The sequence below is a fragment of the Mastacembelus armatus genome, chromosome 2 (genome assembly GCF_900324485.2).
Source record: "Mastacembelus armatus chromosome 2, fMasArm1.2, whole genome shotgun sequence".
Classification (NCBI taxonomy): Eukaryota; Metazoa; Chordata; class Actinopteri; order Synbranchiformes; family Mastacembelidae; genus Mastacembelus; species Mastacembelus armatus.
This window is the reverse complement of record NC_046634.1, coordinates 11340414-11355659: the sequence shown is the minus strand read 5'-3', so window position 1 is coordinate 11355659 and position 15246 is coordinate 11340414. Positions and strand designations below refer to the sequence as shown.

The window sequence follows — 15246 nt, the reverse complement described above, 5'->3', positions numbered from 1 at the left end:
TTTTAATGAGGCCATCAGTTATGTTGTGTAAACAGCAAAAAAACTGTTCGACTCCTGAAATAATCCATAGTATGGCAAGAACTGCTTGACTGAAGAGACTTAACAGTCCATTATTAGTTGGAAGACATGAAGGTCAGAAAAAGTCAGGAATTTTCTTCAAGTGCAGTCAGAAGAAAATGCTCTAATGAAACTGGGTCATGTAGAAAGACAACCAAGAACTGCAGAAAATAAATTTGTTAGTCATCACCCTGAAATCACCAGCTTACTAAACCTAGTTTGACAACATTCACACTAGGACAATAATTCAAAGGAACCAAACAGATGAGATGTGGACACACCTGAGGCCAGACCAATCACAAACAAATTCCAGATTGATTCCTTTTAGCGATGCATTTTGGTTCATCTGACACTCCTGAGAAAAGAAACTGAACATAAACAGCACAGGTCTGAAAACACCCTGAGGTGACCTTGGTCAAGTCATTTGCTCTACTCCAGAGTTTGAGTGACAGCTGACACAGCCTGAACAAAGCAAACCAGCAAACACATGAACCACAGCCAAGTCTGTCCACGTCCACACACAGTAGAGGCGGGACCTGTTGTCTGTAACATGATGAATACAAGTCGCTCGCAAAACTGCAGTAGAGCTGGTCGGACTGCAAGCAAACAAACACACACACACACACACACACACACACACCCTCACACACACACACACACACACACACACACACACACACACAGACACAGACACAGACAGACCTTTCACTCTTTTGACACTTTGACAGACAAACCTTATAATTAAAGACATTTTGGAAAGTTGTGTCATGGCTATTATCACTACAGTTGTTATCCCATTAACAGTCCAGTCAAAATTGTGCACTTGCAAAATGATTCTGAGATATTGGAAATTTTTAATGGTCTCAGACATCTCGAGCTTGCATTTATTTGCATTGAACATAAAAATATAAGGTTCTGCTAGTTTCAAGCTGTTGAAGTTAATCAGATCAGCTCAGTTTTCATTTGTAAGAGGAGAAGAAATATTCACTTCAAACATGAACCTGTGCAGCAGCAGCCAAAGTCAACAGTTCAGATATGTGGTTTGCCCTGTCAGAAATAAACTCCTCCAACAGCAGCCGACAGACGTCGGCACAATCAGATCCTGTTTCTGATCACATCTAGGTTAAATATAGACACTGGTTTTCATCGTGGTATGCTATGCATCTATCCAAGTAGAGTGAATGATCCTGGTGTGCTGTGAGTCCAGGTTTAATTACACCTAATTCAAGACTCCACCTTTCAAACAAATTGCTTTCCCAGAAAAGTACCTCAGCCCAGAATCTAATGCAAGGACAGAGGTGGAAAGTGACACTTGAAAAAGACAAAATCTCTAGATACATAATAAGACGCAGCATCAACTCAATACAAACCAGCAAAAGGAAGAATGAATACTTAGGGTTTTTTTTTTTTAAGTAAGGGAATGATAAAATAAAAAAAAAGCCAATTACAGTTTCTCTTAGCCTTCCCTTCCTTAAAAAAAAAAACAACAACCTCAGCTCGACCCACAATGTATGAGCAAATACTGACCAATAAATAATCTGTCTTTCTGCTGATGACAGCAGTTTTAAAAGAAGAGGATAGGATTATGGGTAAATGTAAGGGCATAGTGCTTGGGAGAAATTGGATCTGCTGATATCAATTTTTAAAGAAAATGGGAGGAGGCAGGTGTAGATTAGTTTATCCATCTGGAGAGAAGCAACGGGAGAGTTGGAAGTCAGGAGAGTAGCTGTTCATGTAAAAAGTTTAGTGCAGACGATTACTGGTAGGACAGAAGACTAGCTCTGATAGGAGCAGGTGGATGACCATGAGAAAGTAAATGAGTTTTTCTCATTTTAAAAAAGACTTGCTAGTGGAGCGAAACGCTGAAATATACATCTGAGTCATCAGCAGTGCCTGACTAAAGTAGATAAACACCGTTGAGTTCAAGAGAAGATTAGAGCTTGATCTACTTTTATTGTCACTGACACCGATTCATCAGAACATACCCAGGTCATCCCGAGACGGCAAATTCGGACAGATTGGTTTAATTTCTAACAGAAACTGAAAACGCTGGCTAAAACCCTGGCCTTGAACTAGTCCAGATGTTGTGTCTCATGATGCACAATGTTTTAATCTTGCATCTCAAATGATAACTGATTACAAAATAGGATTTCCAATAAACATGTTACTTTAAAACAAGCAACCCTTAAGTTAAAAACATTACTGTATTATTAGCACTAATGGGAGAAACTAAAGAACGTGAAAGAGATAAATTTGGGATAAAAACTGCTTTGTTTTGCTGAACTGATATAAAAAAAGTTAATTTGTGTATTTTACAGAACAGAAAAATTAAAGTCTCATTTTGGGGAAAATATGTATATAAAACGTCTTTATTCCTCTTTATGTACATATTGCACATGAGGTGGCAGCTTCAACAATATAAATATACTGCAATATTATTAATATCACATTATTAAGTATTATGTAACAAAACTGATGTTTCTTTCAGAGATAACAGAAAAAACATCTTGTGTGGAGTCTATTTAGCTCCTGGTGTAAAGCTTCAAACTGAAGATAAATATTGTCCAAAAACCAAAATACTGCTGTCCAGTGTGACGGCTAAATCCCAGGTGAAAGTTTCAGAGGACAAAAAAGATGTTTCGGAGTCATAATGGATGTTCTCTATTTCAAAGCTCAGTGTTTTAACTGAAAACTTCCTGCAGTTCCACCAGAACCAGTACAATCAACAGTCATCAGATGAATGGTAACTTCTTCAGTATGAATACGAGAGAATGATGATTGGTTTCCAGCAAAGGAGAATCCAGAAGCAGACTAAGGCGAGTGTGGTTTTGCAGAAGATTCACAGGTAAAAAGAGTAGAGAGGCCGCTGAAAAGAATGAGCTTCGAGCAGTCAGAAAAGAATTTAAATCAAACACAGAATTAAGCACAAAGGTTGGTGATTTTCTGCGTTTTTGTTGTTTTGGTCACTTTTTACCATCTCTGAAGGGAGAAAGAGTCAACTGGTCTCTGTTTCCACTGCTTCTCCACCTTCTCTCTGCTCACAGCAGTGTCTGGAGCTGGTTTTTGGAAACAGACGGGCCTCCCATTGTTGGTGAGGAAGAACCATGTGAGCCAGGTCAGCGGTGTGGCTCCCCGCTGGGTTTTTAATAGTTTTTGGACAACAATGGAGGTCTACGGCTCAGACCCATATGCTGAACCAGGCCCTGGATTCACACACATTAGGCTGAGGACACCACATTCATTGGTGCTGTCAGGATTTGAATGGGATGTGGACAAAACAGAAAAGAAAAGAGTAGAACAGAACAGACACATATCTGGTCAAAGTCAGACAAGCTCATTGGCTGCAGTTTTTCTATTGGCGGCAGAACTCCTGCTGCTGCTCGTCATTGATGGAACCATGTCAGGATGCCCCGCCCACCTCAGCATGGTAACACTTCTATCCAGGGGCTGTTAAGGAGAGATTGACAGAGATGTGATGATAAAATTACAGCTGAAAAAACCCTTTTACTGCTGAAACATACTGTGTGTGAACATAAAGCTTTCTTGTTCAGGGTTTTTTTTATGTACAGCGGAATTAAATCAGGAGCTGTGACAGAACATGAGCACAAATCATCCTCCATGTTGATGTTTCCCACACTGAATGATGACGACAGGCGACATGTGCAGAGGAGGGAGACGTTAAAACGACCACACGGATTCTGATCTGACCGTTCTGACGGAGCTCACACACTCACACATCGGACAGGAATCAGATCTAGCACCAGATATGTAGGTGGACCAGATCTGGTCTGAGAACAGCTCGTTTGGTCTGTTCACATCAGGTCGGAAACAGCGGCTGTCACGTGGTATCAGCTGAGGGTTTGGTGTCTGGCTCTTTATCTTCTCCTGGTTCTTCACTCTGGTTTTGTCAGATTTTATGGTAAACAGTCTGAACTTCAGATTAATTTTTTCAGCTGTTGGCCATGAACAATTGCCACATTGTGCTGTAGTAGTTCATGCTCTTCTGTGGTCTCCACAGAAGGCCTGCTCGCCTGAAGCTGTAGTGACTGGTCCCTGCAGCAGTTTTTTTAAAATAAATTGGCTTGTATGGCTGTTTATTCCACCTGTTCTGAACTTTGACCCCTTTTGATGCAGTCTGCCCAGTTGAGGAATAGCTTTGCGTGACTTCAGTCTGCCTAAGGAATAAACTACAGCAGTATTCATAATAAAATGTGCAGAGTTGTGGCACACCACGGTACGGGGTTTGAGGTTTATATTATGTCTGTGTACATAAACGTCTGCGTTAAAACAGTCTTACCATCTCCAGGTCTGTTTATCTTTCAGCACAGCGAGGGCTGCTGGCCAGTCGAGTCAGCAGACGAGCACATCTTTTATAATCTGCAGAGGGAGAAAACAGTGTGTGTTTATATGTGAATAAAAATATGTGGACATATTCTAAAAACAGACATGCTGGAGGATCACGAGGCCCAGGTTGTGTTAGGCCAAGCTAAAAACTGTTAGGCTCGAACCGAAGCTGTCCAATTCATTTGATAAATGCTGTGAAAGTGATCTTGTGAATTAAATAATAATTGGTTCCCTGACTTTTTCTGTCATGCAGCTCTTTGGAATTTGCCCAGAAATATCACACCTGACATGTCACAGCAGGAACCGCACAGGTAAACTCTCTAACCATAACTGTTACGTTTTAGCAGCAATTATTGCAATTCAGTGCAACATTTAAAATTGTTATTAAAATTGTTCTTTGTTCCATTTAACTGGATTCAGAATGTTTCCCCCCTGATCATGTGCTCCTGGTTTGTACACTGTATCCTGCACTTGGAAAAACTGAAAACTACAGACGACATAACTTTAGAAATTGTACTTAAACTGCATCTTGCATTAAAAGTTTTCATATTGTGGATGGTTAATTTCTCTGGCCGACATGAACATGGATTGAAAAGCAAACTTAAACTAATTTAACTTATTTAATTATTCTAAAAAAATAATGGTTTCATATTTTATTTAGCATTTATTCCCATCATGCCTTTACAGAATAGAGGGGAAGTAATGGCAGATTTGCTCCCTGTTTCTAAATCCCTTCTTAAAAAACACCTTTTCTCTGCGACTTTTAATTTAGATGTTGACCAATTCTGTTCTCTTCTTATTTAAAAAATGTTTGTTTTGTTTGTTCTTTCATATAGAGAGATATTTTCAGTTTTTATTTTTCTTAATATTGGTGTACTGCACTTTGGCCAACTCTATTGCTTTTTAAGTGCTCTAGAAATAATGTTGGATTGGAACCGGACTGTCAGAACCACTTTTGAATCAATTTCTATCCAATAGTGGGGGAGATATTTCCATCTGGACTTTGCCTTCCATAGCATCATGTTGCTAGCATTGCTAAATATGATGTGGTACAACTTTATCATCACTGTGTTAAAGAACACACACAGTCAAATTCAACAGGTTGTATCAAATATCCCCGAGCACACATGAGAAGCTGTGACAGTTACATAAAAACTAAAATTCCATAATTACAATACGTATACAAAACCCACCAGATGTCTGAATGGGAAATATCAAAAAAGCTCAGAATCATTATGTGTCTTACCCCTTTACCTCCTACATTTTTTATGTTAATTTGTGCTGAGCTGTTTCTTTTATAAATAAACAACCAACACAGCGATTTAGATGTCAGATATAAGAAAAACATAACGTGTCCCAAAACGGTAACACTCCAGTTATGGCAGTTAGTCAGATACTTTCTGCCTCCTGCTACAACCCAACAGAACAACAAACCCTGCATGAACAGGCATAAACAGGCATGAACACAAAGACCTACAAGTGTGTTATCAGTGTAATCGTGTCAGAGCAGCAGCAGCTCTTATGATCTTAACTCATGCCTGTAACTCAGTGTTTATCTTGGACAGAGTGTGTGGACAAAAATGTGTGTGTGTATTTGTGTTAAAACATGTCTCAGTCTGTTCTTGAGCAGCAACACAACACTGTAACGGGGGAATCGAACTAGCGGGGCAGTGAAATAAGCGTGTACTCACAGGCGGGTATGGTGCAGTCCCTGGTGGTATGGTACAGTCTGTGGAAATGTTTTCTGCACTTTGGGTTGAAGTAGAGAGGACCTGAAAAACAGAATACTCTGATTGAAAAGTTATTTTCTACAACTACATGGCCCTCACAGAACATCTCAGCTGCATCTGAGTTTAAACCATGTAACAGATGCTCCGACATCCGCATGTTTCTGCACAAGCTGGACACAAAACCAGTTACCTGTGATCTCACACACAAACACGGTGGCCGACGGGCAAACATGCCGCAACGACCAAACGCTGCAAATACAGAAATGATGCAAAACCAAAAACACACAAACACATAAAACAAATGCAACTGAAAAACGCTGCAATCACATAAACGAACAAATGCAACAGCTAAATGCTACAAATACCAAAAACACATGCAAGAGAGAACAGTACAGTATTATAAAAGAGCAACAAAGCTGATGTTAGCATACTAGAGATTTTGATTTATAAGAGCTGGCATTTAACTCTAATTAACTCACGTTATCCATAGTGAGTCACTGTAACGACTTTCTGGTGAGACAACTGTTGTGATTGTTGTTGCTTTTTTACAATACTGTAAAACATGACGGCCAATTGTTTAAAAAAAGAAATAAACGGAAAACCTACCATTTTATGTCGCCTCTCTAAAACTTAGCCAAACTTTGTTCATAGCATCCTTCAGTTCAGTTGTCAAAATAAAAGTCTGGGACAGGAAATGCAGGTCGGTCATGACATTTACATTATGATTAGGGATGTAAGAAAATACCTGTGAATCACCGTCTTATGTTGGATGACACTGCAGTGTCTCTCAAAACCAACAGTACTCAAAAAAAAAAAAAAAAAAAAAAAGCTATAAATACAGTGTATGGATATGTTTATTGAGAAAGCATTTCAGATAATGACTGTTATATTTACAAATATTTACCACTAATGGACTCAGGGGTGTTTGCTATGTTCTGTTGCCCAGACAAACATGGAGCAACTGTTCAGACTGATGGTTCAGATTCACAAGCTTGTGCTGGGAGGAGACAGAGCTAACCACTGTACCCTTTGATTGATATTAACTTATTATTACTGATGCTGTAGTTACAGGTAGTGTCTAAAGGTTTTCTTTGTGATTTACCTGCAACTACTCAGAATATTAATGGTTTTATTAACACCTCTGCATTAATTTGTTTTTTCTGACTTTTTCTTTTTTTTTTTTTTTTTTTTTAAAGAGGTAGTTCACTCTGGGGTGTGTAAAGAAAAGATTTGTTTGATTTTAACAAAGTGAAAATGCTTAAAATTTGAATTTTTATGTTGCTGCTTCATGATTTTACATAGATGGGCTGGAACAAAGGAGAAACAATGGAGGGAAAAACTAAACGTGTCTTTGCTGATTTTATGATGGCAAAAATGCTTTTAAGTTGTATGTGGTGTCATCCTTTCTGTAAGGCACTGCTGGTGTTCATACCTGTCAGGTGTTTGATGAACCTCTCCTTGTGTTGGGTGTCTTTGGGCTCTGAAAGAAAAAGAAAAAAATGACCTCTAATAAGAACAGTCCCCTTCCAAGCACATTGGTGATATAAAAGACAAAAGAAAGTTGATTTTGTAGCAACTCAACAAAAATTCAGTTTCCACCTAGAATCACTCTGATCTGTATTTGGAAACAAACACCTGATCACAGACTTCACAACAACCAAGTGAACTCAATCCACAGACCAGTCAACAGGGCAGAAGCTCCTGATGAAGGCACCATATTAAGGTCACCTTGAGCGTTGTTCTGTCAAACTAAAGTTTCCAAGCTGGAGGATCAATCGTGATGCACTCATTTACACCTGGCTGAGGTGAGACACAGTGGCTTAGTTGTACAGTACAACACAACTTCCTGTTTTTGGCCTATACGTGATCCGATTAATTAAAGTGTCCACATTACAGGCAGCTCACTTCACCATTAGCAGCAAGTGTTTGCAGTGAACCCATGGGTGTGTCACTGGATTAGTCACACCAAAAAAAAAAAGAAAAAAGTATTGTATGTATTAAAATATGTAAGAAGCTTTTCCCTTTGTTTCTAAGCAACTTTGACATTTTTCAGAACGGACAGGAGCGATAATCACATGGTTACTGGTGTTCACACTGTTTCACGTCTGTGTGTTCAGATTTGTCAGTCAATACTTTCAGTGTGATTAATCATTTTTTTAGATGTATTTTTGACAGTTTTCTTTGAACTTACTGTTTCTGATTTAAGGTGAGAGCTGCTGTCAGTTTTACCAAAAACCTTGTCTGCTTATTAATCCCCAGCACCTTGGACAGCTCCAGCATAGCCGGTGGTCTCAGGATTAGCACCAGGGACAGCAGCCAGACTATGTCAACAAGGTGGACAGAAGGTCTTGCATCGTTCACTACAGTAACAGTATGCAAATACTTTGTTCTGAATAAAAACCCTCTGTTCCAGGTAAAAGGCTTGCATTCAAAATGTTACTGCAGTAAAAGTGCAAAAGTATCAGCATCCAAATTTACTTAAAGAAGCTAAAAGTTTGGTGACTCTACTGTATGTTGTTTGATTCATCTGATTCTGTAAAGCAAAAGCAAAAACTCCAGGGGGAACTTCAACCTGGGCACCATGATGACTAAAACCTCTCTCAATGATCAGCAGCATCTAGAAAGAAGAAAACTACTATTACTGTGACTATTACTGTTGGATCTGGAAGAATGTTCCTGCTGCATTAATGTACGTGTTGAACTTCACTGCAGTAGTTGTTTAAGATTGGACCAGTTTGAAGTACTTTATAAACTTCAATTTCAGCAGTCCTTCATATTCTACAAGATCTCACATGTTTGAAGTTTTCACTGGACAGAAAAACCGTCATTGGAAAAGTAACTGAGTGAAGTAAAAAGTACTATATCAACCTCTGGACAAAAAGTACTATGTCAGCCTCTGGACACAACGAGTGCAGTAAAAAGTACTATATCTGCCTCTGGACAAAAAGTACCATGTCAGCCTCTGGACACACCGACCGCAGTAAAAAGTACTATGTCTGCTTCTGGACAAGTGGAGAGCAGTAAAAAGTACTATATCAGCCTCTGGACACACGGAGTGCAGTAAAAAGTACTATATCAGCCTCTGGACACACCGAGAGCAGTAAAAAGTACTATATCAGCCTCTGGACACACCGAGTGCAGTAAGAAGTACTATATCAGCCTCTGGGATATAGTGGAGTAGAAGTATAAAGCTGCTACTTCATTACTTTCCACCGCTGTTTCAGTAGAAACAGGTGGATGAAAACACACTTATGATCTGACGTTTGCATGTGAACTAGCTCAGCCAAAGTCGTCCCCAGAGAACACAACGGTTTGGCTTCAGCCAGTCGCACTAATGGACCCGACTGTAAATGCACTGAGGAGTTAAAGTGGAGGTTCATGTCCTGAATCCAAACAATATTCCTGAGTGAGTGTTCAACAACAGGCTGCAAGTCACAGATCTCTGCATCATTTCTGAGGTATTTCTGCCTTTTGCCCAATGAAATGAACCCAGTCTGGATTGTTTTGATCTTTCTTTAAACCCAAAGTGAACTGTGGTTATTTTGACTTACTTTAAAATTCTCAAATTACTGCAGTAAATGCTGACATTTGAACTGCAAATAACACACAGTATCTGTTTAACTGTAACATTTTGAGGTATTTGTGCTTCACTTGAATATTTTCACACCCTGTGGTTTTATACTTCTACTCCACTACAATGATGTAAAAATTTGTTACAAGTTCATGTTAGATTTAAAACCCATGAAACGTTTGTACAACACGATGCTTCCAATAAATGAACACTATGCTGGAATAATGACTCAACAGACAGGAAACTGTTTTGTTAACTGAACCATTTTTCCCCACACAGAAATGCAAAACATTTGATGGTTCCAGCTTCTCAAAAGTTGAATTATTTACAGAGTGGTATTTTACAAGTATAGGATGTGAAAGAGTGAACACTTCCACTACTGACCCTGATACTCTGCACGTTTTCACCATCAGCTGGAAACAACATAATTAGAGCAGCACAAACTGACTAAGACTCATGTGGCCACCCAAACCGTGTCTGTGCCCAGGGGCCCATCGTCTGAAATTCCATCAATGGTCCCGAGTTCTTGTTTCAAAGTGTGGCCACAGGCCGCGTTATCTCTTACAAAGGTTTTATCAGACCGTAGTAGTACTAGTAGTATTTGTAGTACTTACCCACTCCATGGCGTGACCTGCTCTGTCTCTCCAGGGTCTGACCTCCGTGTGCGGTGAGTTCCGCCGCTTGTTCCAGCGCATCCACACTTCTGTCCGCCTGGGAGCCTCTGAGCGAGGTCCTAAGGGTGCAGCGTCCGGCGACCAGGAGCAGTAGGAGCAGCGCGGACAAGACCGGAAGCCGCAGGGGCAGCATCACTATACGGACCTTAGGGAGACGCACAGACGGTTGGAAACATCCGGACATTTATTCAATATTGGGCACATTTAAGAGAAATATTTAACTGGGTATAAACTGGTGTCTCAACCGGAGCTGTTCGTCAAATCCCATCACCTGCATCAGTTTTGGCTTTTAGTTTTTTTGATAAAATTACACCTGCGACACTTCACAGGATCACAGAAGGGCCAAGACAGGAATAAACGGGCGACGGTGTGGGGAACATTAAAATGCCTGCAGGTTATTTCACTGTCACACACTTTTTGATTAAACCTTTAAATTAAACCGAACTAAAAATTAAATTGGGCAAAATATTTAGATGACCAGTTTCAACTTTTGTGTTTGCTGCAGAATTTTTCCTTCTTTCTAAGAATTTTTTGAAATAAACGTTTGTAGTACCTGGACTGGACTGATAGTGCGTCTAGTAGCTACCTCGTTTGTTTGCTGCAGTTTTAACATGTTTTTAAACGTTTGATTCGAGCTGAAACCATTACGTCTTCAAAGGCTGGAATCTGTGAAAACGCAAAAAAAAAAATAAGTTTTACGAAACTGTGTCAGAGTTATGTTGCAACACATTTTTCTGCAGCACCAGAGACGTTTCCATGAGGAGTGAGATGTTTTTTTCCTCTGAACAAACTGGCTCTGACAGTGAAATTTACCTGCCTCTCCCTCGCGGCTCTTTGCGCGCCTCGGTGCCCCTCGGTGCTTCCCGGCTTAGCACTCACGGATCCGGGGTGTTTGGTCCCGGCTCGTCTGAGTCGCGCTGCTGTCACCAGGTGCTGAAGTTCAAAGTTTGATTTCTGTCTTTTTGTGTGTGATTATCCCGGGTTACTATCGACTCGAGCCCCGTGCCGAGCACCGGTGTCCGGTGTCATTTTAGACCGGTGCGGGTCGCTGGAGGAGCGCGTGTAGCGGGGGAAGCACGTTCATCACCATCCTCCTCATCAGCCGGTTCGAGCAGAAGCGGCAGAGCTGGACAGGTTCAAGTCAACGATTTCCGGACCGAAGAGAGGACTCCCAGTCAGATCCTTCCCCAGGATTAATGTCTGAATCCGGCAGCGTGCTGCCGTTTGACTGAATCGATCAGGTTGATCAAGTTGCCTGCACCGCGCGCTCCTTCCCTCCTCTGAGGAACAACCCTCCGACTCCTCTCCAATTCTGCCAGACTACGGAAACGCAGGAGGAGGAGGCGGGGGTGGCGCGTCTGTGCATGCGTAGTTTGCGGGCGCGCGCGCGCACAGACACACACACACACACACACACACACATCAAGACAGTTGTTGACAGATGACAGTTGCTGCCTGTTGCACCACTCCCTCCTAGCGGAAAGACAAAACACTTCGCAATTAACGACAACAATATGTCACCCAGCGTGTTGCTGTGAGATGCTGCAGTTTGTCGGTATGAGCATCACCAGGGGCCTGGACACTCGGGGCCAGGTGGCTCTTCTGGGTAAAAAGATGAAGTGACTGCAAACGTTTCTCCCTGAAATGTCAATCAAATTAAGTGTAGTGGGCAAACAATTATAAAGAGATGAAAACCTTAGGGTACACGAGGAGTACTGCCGAGTACTTCAGGAGTACACGAGGAGTACTTCAGGGGTACACGAGGAGTACTGTGGAGTACTTCAGGAGTACACGAGGAGTACTTCAGGGGTACACGGGGAGTACTGTGGAGTACTTTAGGGGTACACGGGGAGTACTGTGGAGTACTTTAGGGGTTTATGAGGAGAACTGTGGAGTACTTTAGGTGTTTTGAGGAGTACTGTGGAGTACTTTAGGGGTTTATGAGGAGTACAGAGCCACCAGAAGATTCCAGAGAAGGTAGCAGGAGTTTTTAATGGAGACTTTCATGGACCTGTCAGGGTGATTCAAAAGCCTGTAAGCAGTCGAGTAAGAGGCGCCATTGGCATCTCAGTTGTTTCCCATGAACAGGCAGAGGAAATGTTTATGAGACAAAGGACTTTAAACCAAGGTGGAAACATGCCAGCACTACTTTAAATCACTACAGGACAACTCAAATAGGAAGTATCCAGCACAGACATGGCGCACAAGGTAACACAACAACCATAACTGAACAACAACACAGTAACGAGGACTGGGAACCAGGCAACTATCAAAACTTCAGCATTAAACACACATGCTCTTCCTGTTGATATAATCGTTCCACCCTTATTTGCTTATCTGCTCCATCAGATATCAACTCACTCAACTACTAGATAGGCAAACACATTAGCAGATGTACATTGTGTGTGTAAGAATGTAGATTTACCAGGAATCATGATTTTCTTGCCAGGTGGTGTATGTTTACATGTGCACTGATGCTTTTTAAAACAGGGTTTAAGGGGAGGTTACAGGAGAAATGATGCCCCGTATCTCAGACGCTATTTACTCATGCAGGTCACTGCAACACAAAGTTTTCTCACAGCCATTAACCTTGTACACATCCAGACCAGTCCCACAGGACTGTGACATTTATCACATTCCAAGCTTTGGAACATCATCCAAGAGAATATTAAAGTTCTTAAAGACACCTTGAAACTTTTTTAACCTCAACCTGTAAAATATAGAATAGAATTTAAAATCCTTCTTCTCACATACAAATCCCTTCATAATCAAGCTCCTTCATACCTTAAAGACCTCATAGTACCATATTATCCCAATAGGCCACTTCGCTCTCAGAGTGCAGGCCTACTTGTGGTTCCCAGAGTTCTCAAAAGCAGAATGGGAGGCAGAGCCTTTAGCTATCAAGCTCCTCTCCTGTGGAACCAGCTCTCAGCCTGGGTTCAGGAGGCAGACACTCTCTGTACTTTTAAGGCTAGACTTAAAACCTTCCTCTTTGACAAAGCATATAGTTAGGGCTGGCTTCAGGCAACCCTGAACCATCCCTTAGTTAGTTATGCTGCTATAGGCCTAGACTGCCCGAGGACCATCGGTGCACTGAGCTCCCCTACCCTAACCCCCCCCCCCCCCCCTTCTCTCCCACCTCATGTATATTCCACCATTGAATGTTACTAACCTTGTGCTCTCTCTCTCCCCTAGTTTGTGTTCTCTCCCTCCCTCTCTCTCTCTCTCTCTCTCTCTCTCTCTCTGTACCTTCTGCAGGTGTCCCTGGTCCTGGAGCTGTTTATCGCTGATGTGCAGTTACTGGCCCCACCAACTTGCAGTGTCTATTTGTTGTTTATTGTTGCTGTTCTTTTCTCTCTGCTCTATCCACTCACCCCAACCGGTCGAGGCAGATGGCCGCCCAAACTGAGCCCGGTTCTGCTGGAGGTTTTTTTCTTCCGTTAAAGGGAGTTTTTTCCTCTCCACTGTCGCCAAGTGCTTGCTCATAAGGGAATTGTTGGGTTTTTAGTTTTAGTTTTTGTAAAGTGCCTTGAGATGATTTGTATTGTGATTTGGCGCTATACAAATAAAATTGAATTGAACCTCTCGGAGAGGACTCTGAAAACATTCAGCAAAAAGATCCTAGAACTTCCTCGTTCACTTGAACCTACTAATGGCGCAGGGAATCTAACCAAGAATCTCAAAACATCTTTCAGGATCTCTGGACCTTTTCAAGACCCAGTGAAACTACCTTAAAATACCTTGTGGGGAGTTTTCTTGAGTCACTTTGCAGGACAGCAGGACAACCTATTTTAAAGGACTCAACTCAAGCGAAGAAAGAAATACAGAGGAAGAAAGTGGATGGGGAACACAAAATTTCAGAATAAACCAGATAGAAACACATCTATCATGTTAGCAGTGGTGCAAGTTGGGAAAAACTGCACTCTGATTTCAAATAGTTTTGAGTGGTACATGATGGGGTTCCACTTGTACATGTTGTTAGCCAACTGCTACCACAACATAAAAGCACAAACAGCAAAAGGACAAATTTTTTGACATATCCCAGTGTCTGTGGGACTTTCACCTTATTCTCTTTTGTGTCACACTGTTGACTGCCACAGACTGTTTTAACAAACACTGAAGAGAAGAAAAGACTAGTAAGTGAATTACAAGATACTACAGAATATGAAAAACTGCTAATGTTTTTGGCTCAACAATCAGACACCTAAAAACCTCTGACACGCCCTAGTAACACAAATAATCAGACAGGGGTCAAAGGTCAGATGAGGTCTGGGTACCTGTGTTCACCAAGACTCTGGAGACATCTGGATACACAAGTGTAAACCATTACAGCTCTCCATCTCTGTCCCAATGCTCTGTTTTCTGGCTTATAACCACATCACTTTATTTGAATTGACCCTTTTCTATTTTTGGATCTGAAGCCTCAGCACAAACTAACCAAGCAGCTGCTCAGTTTCTTCTCCCAGCAGCCACGTGTTCCATTTTAGACCTTGACCTGGCTGACAAAAATAAAAAGGCATATAAATGAAAGGTCTTGTGTCTTGCATCTCTGAGTCTGAAGCCTAAAAGTAAAAAATAATAACCATTTTATATTGAATGATTCCTGCAGGACATAGTGCTGAATCCTCTTGACAAAGTGGGCATTTGTTCAACTACTTACTTTGACCTCTTCCACACAGAGGGCTAGCTCTTGGCAATCTGAAGAACAAACACTTGTTTGTTCTTTCAGATTTTTAGTTAGGGGATTGCAATGATGGCTTTATGAGAGTTCATGAATGATAAACCTAAAACTAATCTCATCTGTCACCACAAGCACAGATTCCTATCCAGGAGTTAAGGGAGTGAGGCAGAAAACGATGGGTGCCTGTAG

At 41.3% G+C, this 15246-nt stretch overlaps 1 protein-coding gene across 4 annotated transcripts; it reads right to left on the bottom strand.

Annotated features, from left to right (window-relative positions):
* Nucleotides 1–3248: 3248 nt before the first annotated feature.
* alkal2b (ALK and LTK ligand 2b) lies at nucleotides 3249–11691 on the bottom strand. Of its 4 annotated transcripts, none has more exons than XM_026301393.1 (7): nucleotides 11190–11691; nucleotides 10930–11042; nucleotides 10317–10521; nucleotides 7564–7611; nucleotides 6093–6173; nucleotides 4355–4434; nucleotides 3249–3504 (listed from the first exon to the last, which is right to left on the bottom strand). In XM_026301393.1, exons 2-6 carry the CDS (start codon nucleotides 10987–10989, stop codon nucleotides 4370–4372), a joined length of 459 nt encoding a protein of 152 aa, XP_026157178.1. In that variant the 5' UTR covers nucleotides 10990–11042; nucleotides 11190–11691; the 3' UTR covers nucleotides 3249–3504; nucleotides 4355–4369. The 4 variants fall into 4 exon arrangements, with proteins under 4 accessions (XP_026157178.1, XP_026157180.1, XP_026157179.1 ...); XM_026301395.1 differs by having other exon boundaries at nucleotides 10963–11042; XM_026301394.1 differs by having other exon boundaries at nucleotides 11194–11691.
* Between the last annotated feature and the right edge of the window lie 3555 nt (nucleotides 11692–15246).